Source organism: Triturus cristatus, chromosome 5_2 (genome assembly GCF_964204655.1).
Source record: "Triturus cristatus chromosome 5_2, aTriCri1.1, whole genome shotgun sequence".
Lineage (NCBI taxonomy): Eukaryota > Metazoa > Chordata > Amphibia > Caudata > Salamandridae > Triturus > Triturus cristatus.
Genome location: NC_140588.1, coordinates 967,795,329 through 967,810,193, shown reverse-complemented (window position 1 = coordinate 967,810,193; position 14,865 = coordinate 967,795,329). Strand labels below are relative to the sequence as shown.

The following is a 14,865-nucleotide window of genomic DNA, read 5'->3' as shown; positions in this document are numbered from 1 at the left end:
CATATTTTTAATTGGCTTGTGTCATTGTCCTTGGTAAATGCTAGCTTCTGATTTGTTAATAGGCTTGGTAGTCCCTCCTTAGTACTGCCATGTCTTTGTAACCTCTGATGGCAACACCCCCTGTTACATGTGTTGTTGCTCGGTAGACTTTAATTACAGCCTCTGGACACTATTTTGTTAAATGCTTTTCACCTGCCTTCAAACAAGTAGGACACGCTCTCTAGTAAGGCTTCATTTTATTTGCATAGCTCGGCACGCCACAGTGGCGCCCACGCCTTTGGTTTATAGTGGAGCCGAACGTGGCCGAATTTTTCCCCCCCCTCTATTTTATAACTTTTGTTTGTAAGCGCCCCATGCAGCGCTTTCATGTTCGTTAATGGTGGCCACGCCCCTTTCTTCAGATGAGCTGCGTCTAAGGAAAGGGGAACGGCTGCCATTAATGCGAAGGCGCAGCACGGGGCACTTTTGCAAACAACCATTTGCAATGCAATAGGTCTCGCTTTTGAGAATTTAGTAAATGCGAGACCTATTGCATTGTAAATACTGGTTTTACAAAGTAAGCGCTGTATTCACATAGAGAAATCCTCTCACACTTGTAGGACTCAGACAGTCAGGGCCATTATTATTTATTTATAGTAAATGCCTCTTAAAGGGAACTGTGCCACATTCTGTTTTAATTATTAATTCTATTCAATTGTATGGTGCATTCACTCCATTTAATCAAATATGAAGCCAACAAAAATGGCTTTTAAAACCTGGAATACAAATTATATACAGTAACTGTATTACTTTTAAATTGTAGATAAAGTTTCAGTTCCAAGTCAGCTTGGAGATCTTTTCTCTTCATATATATACAATTACTTGTCACTGGCTCATTAATGCAAACACCAACATTCACACCTCAACGTTTTAATAATGACCACCATCAAATGCAAGTTTATATCAAATAAACAGAGTATGGACGTTATCCTACTCCCTAGTAAACGTGTAAATTAAATAAAGCGTTAAATGCAAACCCTACAAATTCTCCATTGCGCTATACGTAAACTGTATGAAGAACCGAAAATAAGAAATTCTTCAGCAAGTAAATAAACACCGTTTCCCGTTTGAAATGTCAAAATGAAAACATTTGTATACCTCCCCTTCTTTCAAATTTCTGAAGATTAAAAAAAACTCGAATGCTTTATTTAAAAAAAAAACAACACCAGCTTGCAATGTTTTCAGAGTTGCTGGCTTTCATGCGACATTGAACCAGCAGGTTCACTCCCACATGGAACCTTGCAGAAATGAAAGGAGCGCCGCCACGGTTTATGAAACAGCTCTCCGGCAGATTTCGGAGCACCAGGGCTTGTACGTGCTCATCGTGTTTTTTCTCCAACTCGTTTCATTTGCTTTTTAAGTATCTTTACATCAGGAAAGGTTAATTCAGCCTAAATGCGCAGTTTGCAGGTACCCAAAGGCAGGTTTTTATTTAGCTTCTTACTGTTCGGCGCTATAATAAATATGCAGTGCTGGTGAACCTCGCTGTGGGTGGTAACAAAGACCAGTATGTGGGAGAGGGGCTGATGAGGGCGGTGATGGGCGATAACAATAAGTTACATTGACACGCCTCGTCAGGACCCTGGACAGAACGTCTGCACGGCTCACTTCATAAGTTCCGAGTGAGCACCAAGGCATTTGCGGGGGCAGATAAGGGTGGCTGGTAGGCGTATGTCCGGTATAACCGGTCTGATGAGGCGCGACGGCTGTGTGTGCTAAAGAAGCCTGCCCTGCGGCGCAACAGCCTCACTGTCCTTCCTTCAGCCCAATACCACAAAAAAACGGAACCTGGCTTGTATACAGTGCTTCATACTGCAGTTCTCGAGTTTTCTAAGCACTGCATATAACAGGTTTTATTATTAGTCAGAACACTGGAATCTTGAGCTCTCCACGGAAGACAATGGAGTGCTCCGGGCTTCTAATGGCCGGTAGGAGACCGGAGGATCAACATTCCAATGTTTAACAAAGGCCTCAGGCAGCTACTCCCTTGGGCTCTGTGAGGACTTTGTTTTACAAATTAGAACATTCTTCCCTCTAGGGACAGAATGTTCTTATAGCCTTAGAGCTCTTTGTAGCAGGCTCTACAAGCCAGTAAAGGCCCGCTCCCTTGTTAAAGGGCCAGAGCTGAACTTCAACACTAGGGCTTTTAATGGCTGATAGAGCCCATATGGCGGGCTCTAAGGCTATATTGTGGTATCTAAGTTAACCGTTCCCAGGTAACTAGGTGACCACAGATTCTGGAATGTGGGGATGGAATGTAGAGGGGCGACAGTTGGAGGAGATACTGGTGGTAGGAGGTCACAAACTTGCTCTCCAATAAACCTACTACTTACTCGTCAACTGTACGGGTCTTCCTTACATTAATCAGTTTAATGGTACTTGCACCTTATGCCACTACCTGCGAACAACGCCCTCTGCACGTGACCTGCACAGTGGGGGCAAGCCATCAGCGGCAGGGTGGGTAGCCAGGCACAGCGTCTAACCTCCACTGCGCACAGCTGAAGGCCCAGCAGGGGTAGGCCGCAGGGCCTGGTTAGAAGCTGGGCGCAGCGGATAACCACATGTGACATCACTCGACAAGATATATGACATCATTGTTGGCATGAAGATGACATCATCTATGCTAGAGCTATTGACAGACTATGTACCGTAGAAATCAAATTAGTTTTAGACTTGAAGGACTTTCTTTAACCCGCTTCGACGGATTTCGTCAGGTTTTGAGGATGGATGACACCATGTCTTATGATTTAATTGGGCTCAAAGGTCTCATTATGTCATTTCCTCTGATGTGATGGATATCAAAGAGCATGAGAAGATTACTGCAGTCTACTTAAAGAAGTTGACCTCCCCTAATGACACTGTGTTGCTCTTCTCCAATGACGTGAACATTTCAGGCTAGACAGTTAAAACACAGTATGCTTTATACGGGGGCCAATACTTTGATCTCAGGGATAAATTTACAAGTTACGGACTAAGGAAAATAATTCAGATATCTTCCTAAGCAAGTGTGAGAATGGCTAATTTGGGGCTAGTTTTAAAGGCTTTATTGGGCAGTTTTGAGATTTTTATGAGAAAATATACATGCCTTATGATAAATCGCCAGGTGTTGATGGACTCCCAGCCGAGAGTTGTAAAGGTATCAGGCGGGCTTTTCATGCTTTAATAGAAGAGGTCGGCAATGAAAAAATTCTGAACAAGTTTCTCAACAATCAGAGCAAAGCTGCTGCTGTACTCTGCGGGACAGATGTACGACCGTTTTTGCGGTCGCAAAGGGAAATTTGGCCCCTTTGTAACCACAAAAAACGTCTGCCCAATGTACAAACCCTATTTTGCGAGTTGCTAATCTATTTGCTAAAAATGGTTAGCGACCTGCTATTAGGAAGCGGCATGCCAACAGCGTCCCTCCCCAATAGCGAGTTCAATTGCCATGTACCATTTTTTTGCGACCGCATATGCAGTTTACCACCCTTGTCAAAAGGGTGGTAAGCCACTCGCAAACGGGAAGGGGCTTCCACTTTGTGAATGGGTTAGCAAATATTTTTAAGGGCAGGCAGTGGTCCCAGGGACCACAGCCTGCCCTTAAAATAATGAAACAGGAAAGTTTCATTTTTTTCTTTTAAATGCATCCCGTTTTCTTTAAGGAAAAACAGGCTGCATTTTTAAAAAAACTGCTTTATTAAAAAAAGCAGTCACAGACATGGCCACAATCCCAGGGAGTGCTAGCCATTCACAATGGGGTCCCAAATTGTGACAGACTCATTAATATTCGCGAGGCATGCAATTTGCGACCCCATTGTGAATCGCATACAGTGTCTGAGACACTGTTGTACATTAAGTTTAGCAAGTCGCAATTTCGCGCAATTTGCGACTCGCTAAACTTAATGGCTATAGATCTGGCCCTTCATCCTGGAGAGCGTGAATTCCTCAAAGGTGCAAAAGGGATCATCCAATCTCACTATATAAACTTGACATCAGGATCCAGTGTACAGTCTAGACCCGGAGAACGGGAGAATTTGTGAATGGTATGGTTATCACGTGCCAAGCAAAGTTTGCTCAGAAGGGCGAGCATCAGCCAGCCCAAGAGTGTTACAAGATTGGAATCAAGTTGCTAACACCAATATCAAACCCGGAGCAATATTAGGATTAAATTCAAATAAAGAATTCAATAATATGAGGTGAATAATTATGGTAAACGTCAGTTTGGATATTATTTGGATTTTAGGACTATGGCAGGGTATGAGGCTCCTATTGAAGTGTCATAACTAACGGGGATCTATCACAAACTTTTCTGACACCGACAGTTTTCAATATAGCTATTGGGCACCGACCGAAAATGCTGATGACTAAACTCGATTCTGGGCTGAAAACGGCTACAGATTGCAAATGCGGAGGAATGTATTACCTTTTGCTGAAAACAGGTTTCAAATGCGGTCTATGGGTGGCTTCTAGAGGCGGCCATTTTAGAACCGGTTGAAAGGTATGACTCTTTAGGCTACAACCGTAACTAGGTAAATTTCACATTATAATCAATTAAAAAAGACAAAGGGAAATGACTTACAGGACTGGAATTTAGTATGAGCAGACAATGGAATCTGTTATTTAGGAGTAATATTTGCTTGTTTGATTTACAAACAACTTCTAATGAGCAAGATTATAGAGAACATTGTAAGAGACAACAATAAGATTAGGAATTTGAACAATCTTGTATGACTGCCAGTAGGAGCTAGGGGTTGTTGGTTATGGTAACCAAAGACCTTCAACGTTAAGGTATCAAGAACATTTCCTTTTAAGCATTGCACCTACATCCGGACTGGCTGCATTTCAGGTTCACTGCATCAGTACCATAAAGTAAACACAAAATTACTAACAATATGGAATGTAATTGGTCACTTATCGACATAAACTTTATCCAACACAGATGATCAGGGTTCACACTACTTTTTAACTACCAATGATCCAACAAATGCCATATCACAATCATAGCCTAAAGACCAAGCAACATAGAGAATAACACACTAAAGTCGAACAGCCGGAGGCTCTCTGTATCTTATAGGATGAGCTCACTGTGATCATTTTCGGTACTTTGGGCGTGAAGAGCAAGTATTGATAGGACCGCAAACAAACAACCGAAACAGTACAGGAGACAATCATCATAAACAAGAGGGTTACGCTACCTTTGTCACGAATAACAAAACATGGATAGAAAAACAGCATACTTCTTTTCCAAGGGCCACTAGAACATACCTGGAATCACAAAAGGAAGCCCTAAAGAATCACCTAAAAAAAATGCAACAGACCCAAAACCAAGGATGAACAGTCCCGCCCAGCCTGCATGGCGTGGATTGCTTCACATAAGCTTGCAGACCAGGCAACATCTTAATTTCAAAACAATTTACTGTCATTCTTATACTAGCAACTTTTTCTCTACATGCAGATTTTTTTAAAGCAATGTTACTTCTTTTTATCCAACAAAATAAAACAAACCTATTCCCCGTATAAACGGAACAATCTGGAAGATTCTGTGGCTAGACTGGCCCTACAGCAGGACATCTCCCAATTATCTTCCAAGTATCTGTTCAAACATCTCATTGAGTTACTGCAAATACTGTGTGTGCCTAAAAAGAAACCTTGTATTAGTTATCAGAGAAAACGCTACTGGTGGATAATTCAGGGCCATCCCTGGTGCAACAAAATTTGACAACATTTGGTGTCAGTCAAGTAGGTGTTTCTGTGATATTTCATCCATATGAACCACTGACATCCTCGTTTTAATCAGCCATCATCCATCTTGTAACATTTTCTCCCAATTTTCCACCCGTGAGCCAATCTGTTGCAATTAAAGTAACAAAAAATAATTCCACCGATCTATAACCTAGCTTTCTCTTAAGTCATGAGATTCAGTCACATGACACAATGTTCAATTGTACAACCAATCAGACTACCTACCACTGACTTCAGTCTGGAGACCACTACATTTTACTAGCCAGCACCAGCCACACATCTCCAAACCATATGTATTACGTTTGAGTTTTCAGAGGTGCATCTCAGATGAGAATCTTGGCAGGATGGCTAGATGTTCTGTATCCTAGTTAGGGTAACTTATGTTCTGTGTAAATACTTCCATTGTACAAGCGTGACACGAGCATTACTTGAGCTTTTAATGATACACCCAATATCCGGGCCCAGTCGGGAGTCAGACAAGGGTCTTGGCAGTTCCCCAAGCTATCTGTTCCTAATCCATATTTGTTCCTGATTTTTTACCCACTATTGTTGTTTTGTACAGGGTTGAGAGCACGCAACTTCACTGCCGCAGATTTAGAACCCGCAGCCAGACTTGTCCTCGACATCCCCCACCGCAGCCACATGACAACATCTCCAACTCCACTGACTCCCCATCAACAAGAGAATCACCTTCAAGCTCCTCACACATGCCTACAAAGCTCTCCACAATGCAGGGCCAGAATATCTGAACCACCGCCTCGCCATCTACACACCCGTCAGACAACTCTTCTCCGCCCAACTCGCCCTGGTCTCCGTCACACTGATCTATAAGACCAGAACCGGAGGAAGATCCTTCTTCTACTGCGCCGCCAAGACCTGGCACCCTGCCCCTCCCCCTCAGGCAATGCATGTTGTTTAAAGAATTCAGGAAGGACCTCAAGACCTGGCCCTTCGACTGAACCTCCACACCCAGACGGATCAGCAGCCTCCCCCCCCCCCCCCCAGCACCGTGAGACCCTCACGGGTGAGTAGTCGCGCTCCACAAACCCCTGACTGATATGTGCTGCCAGCAGCTTTGGTTCCGGTTCTGCCCTAAAAGCAGGCCACAATATTTTAATTCCCCTAGTCTATTGGGCTTTCCTCTAAGGTGCAAACAGGAAAAAGCCTGTGGGTACGTCAAATGATTCCATACCTCCCTCAAACATAAGCAACCTTTCATCTTAGTACAACTTACTCATCAGTAGGCACCTGCCTACTATCCACTCCACTGCAGATGTATATCTCCAACTTATTTCAAGGCCATCTATACTTATTCTTCTCACAGAACCACACGTAACAACATAGCTTGAAAGAGGTCGGGCTAAATTCCAGTTAAGGAACCACCAAAACCTATATGATACGCAGGGAGCCGCTGAGCAAGTTTGCGAAAGCAAGTAAAAGACCCACCAACAAGCACTCAAGGTGGCATGCAAGGATGTATGTGCATGTTCATCCCATGGAAGGTAAACTAGAGCCTGGAGCGTATGGACAGGCACCATAGAGGTTACAGCAGATAGAAACAGAATATGCGCACTCGGTTTAATCAAGGGTGTAGAGTTTTCAAGTAGGTCGTAGGTGCAGACGGGTAGATCCCCCTGAGTCGGGATATAAATATCACAATTGTTTGCACGTTCCTATGTAGGAGAGTGTCACTCGTACTGCACTCAGAACTGAAATTAATTCATCATTTCAATGAAGTAAACAATAAATTTGTTCCAAGGTCAATTGAATTTATTGAGCCTTTTAAATTTAGAGATGTCTTGAAATTATATACATTCTGGAATTCGTTCCATTTAACTTTCGCCTGAATGCCCAAAGCATTTCGGGCTATCAAAGCCCTTCTTCAGGGGCAGCACTCTGAAAGGAAAAAACTAGGAGTCAGCCTAAATTTTAGTGATAAGACATAAGTGTAAATGTATATATATATATATATATATATATATATATATATATATATATATATATATATATATATATGCATAAGAGCTTATAAGACGGTACAGAAATGGTGAAAAACGAGTTGAGCTGGTGAAAGGCAAGGTAATTCAACCGTGCCAAGAATGGTGGTCTAACAAACCAAAAGTGTGTCCATACTGTAGGCATTCGTCAGCTATGAAGAGTTATTAAGGGTCAATGTGAAAAGATCGATGTGTCTTCAAAACGAACACAAGAACCGATGAAAACAAATGTGCTGCCGTAGTGCTACCGAAGTGATGAAAGTAGGTAGACAAGACCACGTTAACGAGGACAGTGTACAAAGACCCCGTGACTCGACCTGGTGCAACGGTGAGGTGATTAATAAAGTTACCGACATTCTGAAAACCTTAAGGACGTGACGTACATTTAGGCTGACTCCTAGTTTTTTCCTTTCAGAGTGCTTCCCCTGAAGAAGGGCTTTGATAGCCCGAAATGCATTGGGCATTCAGGCGAAAGTTAAATGGAACGAATTCCAGAATGTATATAATTTCAAGACATCTCTAAATTTAAAAGGCTCAATAAATTCAATTGACCTTGGAACAAATTTATTGCTTACCTCATTGAAATGATGAATTAATTTCAGTTCTGAGTGCAGTACGACCGACACTCTCCTACATAGGAACGTGCAAACAATTACCATAGAGGTTACACTAGCCCCACTCCTCTCCATGGTACATCAGCACGCGCTCACGCTCAGTGCATCAAGAAGATGCCTATTGTTAAGGTGTTTAAAAATTACAATGCAAAGTTTAAAATACTGTGGAGGCTATTTTAGTTCATAGCTTGAGGCCACTGACCCTCATGCTTAACAGGGAGAAGACATACAGAACACCCTCCATGCCAGATCTGATCACTGTTTTTTTCTGGAGTGACGCACGCTCAGAGCATAGTAGGGAGATGCACAGTTTGGTTTATATGCATTTCTGGCGAAATTAGCTTTTTTCCACGTCTTAAGGTCACTCACCCCTAAAAAAGAAAGTACCTCATTCAACAAGAACTTACAAACAGAAATAATTCTGCAACTGTGGGGCAATCACAGAAATGTATCAGTCTACACTCCTTCTACTGATGGCACAGAGCGGGAGGGACTCCAACACCAGCTCTTCTCTTGAAGGTATAAGGGACTATGGTTATTTAGAAGTGTGTCTGCCCAAGCATGAAATCTTACATTTGCTTCTTGAATGCACCATCAGTCAATGCAAACTCCACAGACGACAAGTTCATCGCCCAACCTTTGCAAAATCGCAGTTCCAAAAATGTTATGTGTTGATCACCGCCATTTTAAACAGTAGTGGGTAAGGTTAAGCAGTCAATGGGCTTGTTGGATAGTTAAGGCACGCATGATAAACTGATACTGCCTCCTCCCCTCTGTGTGTCAGCCCGTCACAGCAGTCCAGAACATCTGCAGTCATGACCACATACTTGCATAATGAAGCGGTGCTAGTTCAAGCATGTCCTAACAGTTAGCAACATTCTTCACACAATCAGAAGCTAAAACAGATGAGGACTTGATATCTCAAAGGCGTTATCAAACGATTGATTTGAGTGATTTTAGTATTAAATTATACCTGGCGATAGCCCTTTTTATGATGAGTTCTATGAAAATGTCCTTTTTTATTGCCCATGATTTTATTCGCTGTATCTTGTAATGGGGGAAGTGTAAGTTATTCTGTCATTGATGTGTTATAGTTTTTATTGTGAGAAGATAGATGCCTTTTGACCCCGTTTTATTGTGATTTTTTGTGCTTTTATGGTTGATTGAGCAAATAAAGTTGTTTGACTGACTTGATAATTCAGAAAACAAGACAGCAGAGATATGCAAAATGCTTAACCGCACAAGAGCTTCAATGGAGTAACAGTGCACATTCCAATGATGGAATAATGCTATGTGACATTATTGTTTCACTTAAACGTCAAGAAGCCAAGTAAAACCTTGCAATACACGAGCCATTACAGCAACCTCAGGCGTGGAATAATTATAAACTGACAGCAACTGCAACTCGTCTTCCCAAAACCAACCATGATATGCACAAACACGGACCATTCCAATGTAAGATGGGGGTGGGGGGGGGGGCACATGATTTCATCAGAGTTTTACTTCTTCAATTGTGAATGTAATCTTCAGTCATTTCATGGTGAAAGGTGAGTGGGAAGCCTTCTCAACACAAAGGCCTACATTTGACAGGGGAATGATTCATAAGTTATTGTACTAACTGTGTGCACTGTACAAGGGTTGTCAATTTCTGGAAGGGGTTTGCAGTCCAGGTAGATGAAAATATTGTTCAAAACAGACCATATTGGTTATAAAGCACACACTGGACTCATGCACGCCACATCATTTCTGTGTTGTGCCACATAATTTTCCATCTAGCAGCATGCCTAAACAGCTCCTACGTTTTCAACTGCGGTGGGTAAATGCCACTTACCTGCATCATGGTGACCACGTGGCAAGGATTCAACAGGTAGATGACGGTCTTGGTAGCAAACTTGAAGCCCACCTCAATCCCAAACGTGAGGCACAGGGCTACCAGCAGCAAGTTCTTGCCCAGGCTCTCCTGCCTGGTGGGTGCACCTCGAGGCCAAGGGGCAACCATGGCTTTCTGGTCTCTAGTCATAAAGCCCTGATGGAGATTGGACATCGCGCCCTCCCACTGCCCGGAGACATCATCCTGTGTGATCTTGGCCACCCCATCACATTGAGCCTCCGTCTGCACGTACTGGTGGCCCCGAATCTGCGCACACTGTTTCGTGAAGGGCTTGTTATTTTGATCACAGGGTCCCTTGGAGCTGTGATCCCTGGTCCCCTGGGAGTGCTGCTGGGTGGTCGCTGCAGCATCCTTGCAGCATCCCACCGGGCAGTGCTGGTCCTCTGCGGTTACTGCCTGCTCCCGGCCTGTGCAGCCACCGTGGCACTGCGTGCTGTTCTGGCACAGCCTGGCCTCCTTTGCCACCGCGTTCCCTTGGCACGGCCATGCTTCCCCGGCTAGCACATGCTCCCTGCAGCCCCCTCGGTCCTCCGGGGGCTGGGTGATCCTGCGGAGGGCCAGGCCCACCTCCAGCAGGGAGAGGCAGAGCACCACCAGGCTCTCGAGCAGCCTCTGGCTCGGGGACAGGAAGGCTGCGCACTCGGGGCCCCCGTTGCCCTCGAAGCTGGGGTCCACCCCGCCGTAGAGCCAGTCCAGCATGGCTGGGAGCGTGTAGCGGGCCATGGCTGCGGCCGCCCCGCCTCGGCTCAGCTCATGGAGCGGGGGGCTCGGCTGGGCAGCGCCGGAGCGAGGCAGGCGATTCGCGGGAAAGAGAGGCGCCTCTAAGCGGAAGCGTCAGCGCATGAAGGGCGGCCGGAGGAGAGGCGGGGCCGCGGCACTTGGAAGGCGGCGTGGAGCGGCAGCGGTGCCCATCCAGCGGCGGCGGCTCTCCGGGGATATCAGGCGCAGCCCCCGCCCAGCCCGCTCTCGGCTCTGGGGAGGAGGGGCTCCCTGGGTCTCCGCTGCGAAGAGCGCTGCGCCCGCCCACCAGCACCTCGGCGCGCACTGCACTCCCACCCGACCGCCTCAGCCCCTCGGTGCGCAGTGCACACCTCCAGCCCGCCCCCAGCCCCTCGGTGCGCAGTGCACTCCCTCCCCTGATCCCACACTGCGGCCTCCGCGTAGCCCGGCAGCGCACGATGCGCCCATCACGGGCGGCGTGCCAGGCACTGCGCTATATGCTTCTCTTCAGTGGCGTCACAAAACTCGAGGGGCCCCCATGCAAGGTACAGAGAGAGGGCCCCACGCTAGGTAATTGGAGGGGGCCCCCGACCCTGTCAGGAGACTTATTTGTGCCAGACACGGCGCTGCATGCCTCTTCTGTAGCGTCACGAAACTCGAGGGTGGCTTCACGCACGGTACATTGAGAGGTGGCACATGGAGGAGTCCCCTATGCAAGGGGGGCCCCCATGCAAGGTACATGGAGACGGTCCTTACGCTCAGACCCTGTCAGGAGACTTGTTTGTGGCAGACACGGCGCTGCACGTCTCTCTTCACTGGCTTCACGACACTCGAGGTGGCCCACATGCAAGGTACCTGGAGAGGTCCACCATGCAAGGTACCTGGAGGGGTCTCCCATGCAATGTACCTGGAGGGGTCCCCCACGCTCTGACGCTGCCAGGAGCGCTTCGGCCCACTCGTGCACGCACAATGCAGGAGTTCCCCCGCCCTGCTAGGGCTGGGATGTATTGATAGCGTCAAAGCTTGCAGTGTCCCGTGCGTGTGCCCACCTGCACGCTTGTCAGCCGTCTGGGGATCCTGACCTGCCTTCAGTCTCGTTTGCCCAGGGATTTGAGCGTCCATCATCGCACCTTTTGTCTCCTCCCCCCGCCGCAGCCCTCCAACACCGGGACTGCCGCAGAGCGGGGGAGTAGAGACTACAGTCCCCAGAAGCCTCCGCGACTGGATCGGAAGTCGCGTCGAGGCTTGGCGCCCGGAGGCGCCGTTAAAGGGGCTGGCCTTGCGGTGGAGCGGGGTGTTAGCGTCAAAGCTTGCAGTGTCCCGTGCGTGTGCCCACCTGCACGCTTGTCAGCCGTCTGGGGATCCTGACCTGCCTTCAGTCTCGTTTGCCCAGGGATTCGAGCGTCCATCATCGCACCTTTTGTCTCCTCCCCCCGCCGCAGCCCTCCAACACCGGGACTGCCGCAGAGCGGGGGAGTAGAGACTACAGTCCCCAGAAGCCTCCGCGACTGGATCGGAAGTCGCGTCGAGGCTTGGCGCCCGGAGGCGCCGTTAAAGGGGCTGGCCTTGCGGTGGAGCGGGGTGTTAGCGTCAAAGCTTGCAGTGTCCCGTGCGTGTGCCCACCTGCACGCTTGTCAGCCGTCTGGGGATCCTGACCTGCCTTCAGTCTCGTTTGCCCAGGGATTCGAGCGTCCATCATCGCACCTTTTGTCTCCTCCCCCCGCCGCAGCCCTCCAACACCGGGACTGCCGCAGAGCGGGGGAGTAGAGACTACAGTCCCCAGAAGCCTCCGCGACTGGATCGGAAGTCGCGTCGAGGCTTGGCGCCCGGAGGCGCCGTTAAAGGGGCTGGCCTTGCGGTGGAGCGGGGTGTTAGCGTCAAAGCTTGCAGTGTCCCGTGCGTGTGCCCACCTGCACGCTTGTCAGCCGTCTGGGGATCCTGACCTGCCTTCAGTCTCGTTTGCCCAGGGATTCGAGCGTCCATCATCGCACCTTTTGTCTCCTCCCCCCGCCGCAGCCCTCCAACACCGGGACTGCCGCAGAGCGGGGGAGTAGAGACTACAGTCCCCAGAAGCCTCCGCGACTGGATCGGAAGTCGCGTCGAGGCTAGGCGCCGTTAAAGGGGCTGGCCTTCCCGCGTCGCGGGACCAAGCCCGGGCAAAGGGCGGGCCCTCTGTGGCCCTCAGAGGCCTGAGGAGTCTGGGCTGGGCACTACCCCCGGCCGATCAGCCACCCATCGATAAGTATACTATAAATGGCCCCCATGGAGTCCAAGCCTACCGCTAAGAACACGGTTAAAAAAACGCCTATCCATACACGCTCAGTTACAAGGAATACTGCCCAAACTAAAACACCGCTACCAACGCTAACTGCAATTGATCGTATGCTCCAACAAACAATTGTGGTGGTAGCGAACGCCATCGAAAATACCGAGAGACGATTGTCGTTACCACCTAGCACCTGTCTAATTCAGCAGATATTACAACCTGCTGATTGTAATGAACATAATATAAATGTGACATCACTATCAAATGATTCTATATTAATGCAATCTTATACAGGTCTCCCTGGGGCCGTGCCAACCCATGTGGAAGATCCTCCCTCACTTCCTGCAGTGTTTCAAGATAGGGATAGCCGGTTGTCCCTAAGTCCTAATTTGCAGATTATTGCGATACCATCAGAGGAACCGGAGCCTAGCAAGGCGCCCGAGACCAGCACAATCCTGATTTCCTGCGATAATGATGACCCTATCCCCACAATTGATTCACTTAATAATAGCTGTGTCGATAGTACGACCGATCACGGCTTTGTTCACCGCAGACCTAGACGCACGCATAATAGAAAATTACTGGCCCCAAGTAGGGGGTGTGCTAAACAAAGGGGTAGAAGAAAGAAAGTAACTCTGCCATTATTTGAACAGACCAATGGAAGAGAACCACCACAGTCAAGCTCAAATCTGGGTCTCAGAGGCAATGGGGAGTCTATAATGGGTTACATTATGGATGCTGTGAAGCTCCTTATTGCCCCCCTAAATGACAAACTTGAGCAGATATGTAAAAAAGTGGAAAATCTGGAGAAATTGGGTTTAGCTAAATTAGATATCCTTGAACATCTGGGTCCACAAGTTACTCCAAACCCTTTGCATGTACCTACTGTGAATAAGGTTACTATGACTGCCACAAACACAACTAAATCACAGTTCCCTTCCGCTAGAAATGTGACCCCCACGGCAGCTCCCGGCAAGCCCACCAACTTACATACCTATACCTGAGGTAACACCACAAGTGGGCCTTCCTCTTCCTCTTTTTCTGGGGTAAGAGGAGGAGTGCCAACGGGCCATACTTCAGTTAGCAGGAATCCACCAGCACGCAGCCACTATAATAATATCATCCCTGCAGTGATTAATCTCCCGCCAGAAAGTAGACCATACGTGGCAATTCTTGCCAATGTCCCAAAACTTAAACCCTCCCAATACGAAAACAGCGAAACACTTAAAAACAAAATTTTGTACTGGCTTACCCATAATTGTGGATTCCCCTTAAGTGGGGCAAGCCAGATCCTCTCAACCCAAAGGGTAGGGTGGGTGGGCCCCAGTAAAAAGGAAATTAGTGGGGACTGCGTAATCATTAATTACAAAACCATCGAATGGGCAAGAGATTCCATCTTGAACGCGCCCATTCCCTCAGACAATAATTACAACACCACCTTGTTCCCATTGGACTACTTTTACAGAAACCTGGTGGGATTTAAGATTCCCGTGCAGAATTTTAAACACCCCAGAGTAATTAATACGCCGTATCCACTAGTACAGCAGGCATCAGCGCAATCAGTTGGGTACCCTTTGACCTTTTATGACCCAAATAACCAGTATGCTCCACAGCAAC

At 47.3% G+C, this 14,865-nt stretch overlaps 1 protein-coding gene across 1 annotated transcript in view; it reads right to left on the bottom strand.

Annotated features, from left to right (window-relative positions):
- The window catches only part of TMEM164 (transmembrane protein 164), a 287,129-nt gene extending 275,821 nt beyond the window's left edge, over positions 1-11,308 (bottom strand). Inside the window, exon 1 of the mRNA XM_085608175.1 lies at positions 10,203-11,308. Within this exon, the coding sequence (XP_085464301.1) occupies positions 10,203-10,985 (783 nt within the window). The 5' untranslated portion in view covers positions 10,986-11,308. The remainder of the gene's footprint in view (positions 1-10,202) is intronic.
- Between the last annotated feature and the right edge of the window lie 3,557 nt (positions 11,309-14,865).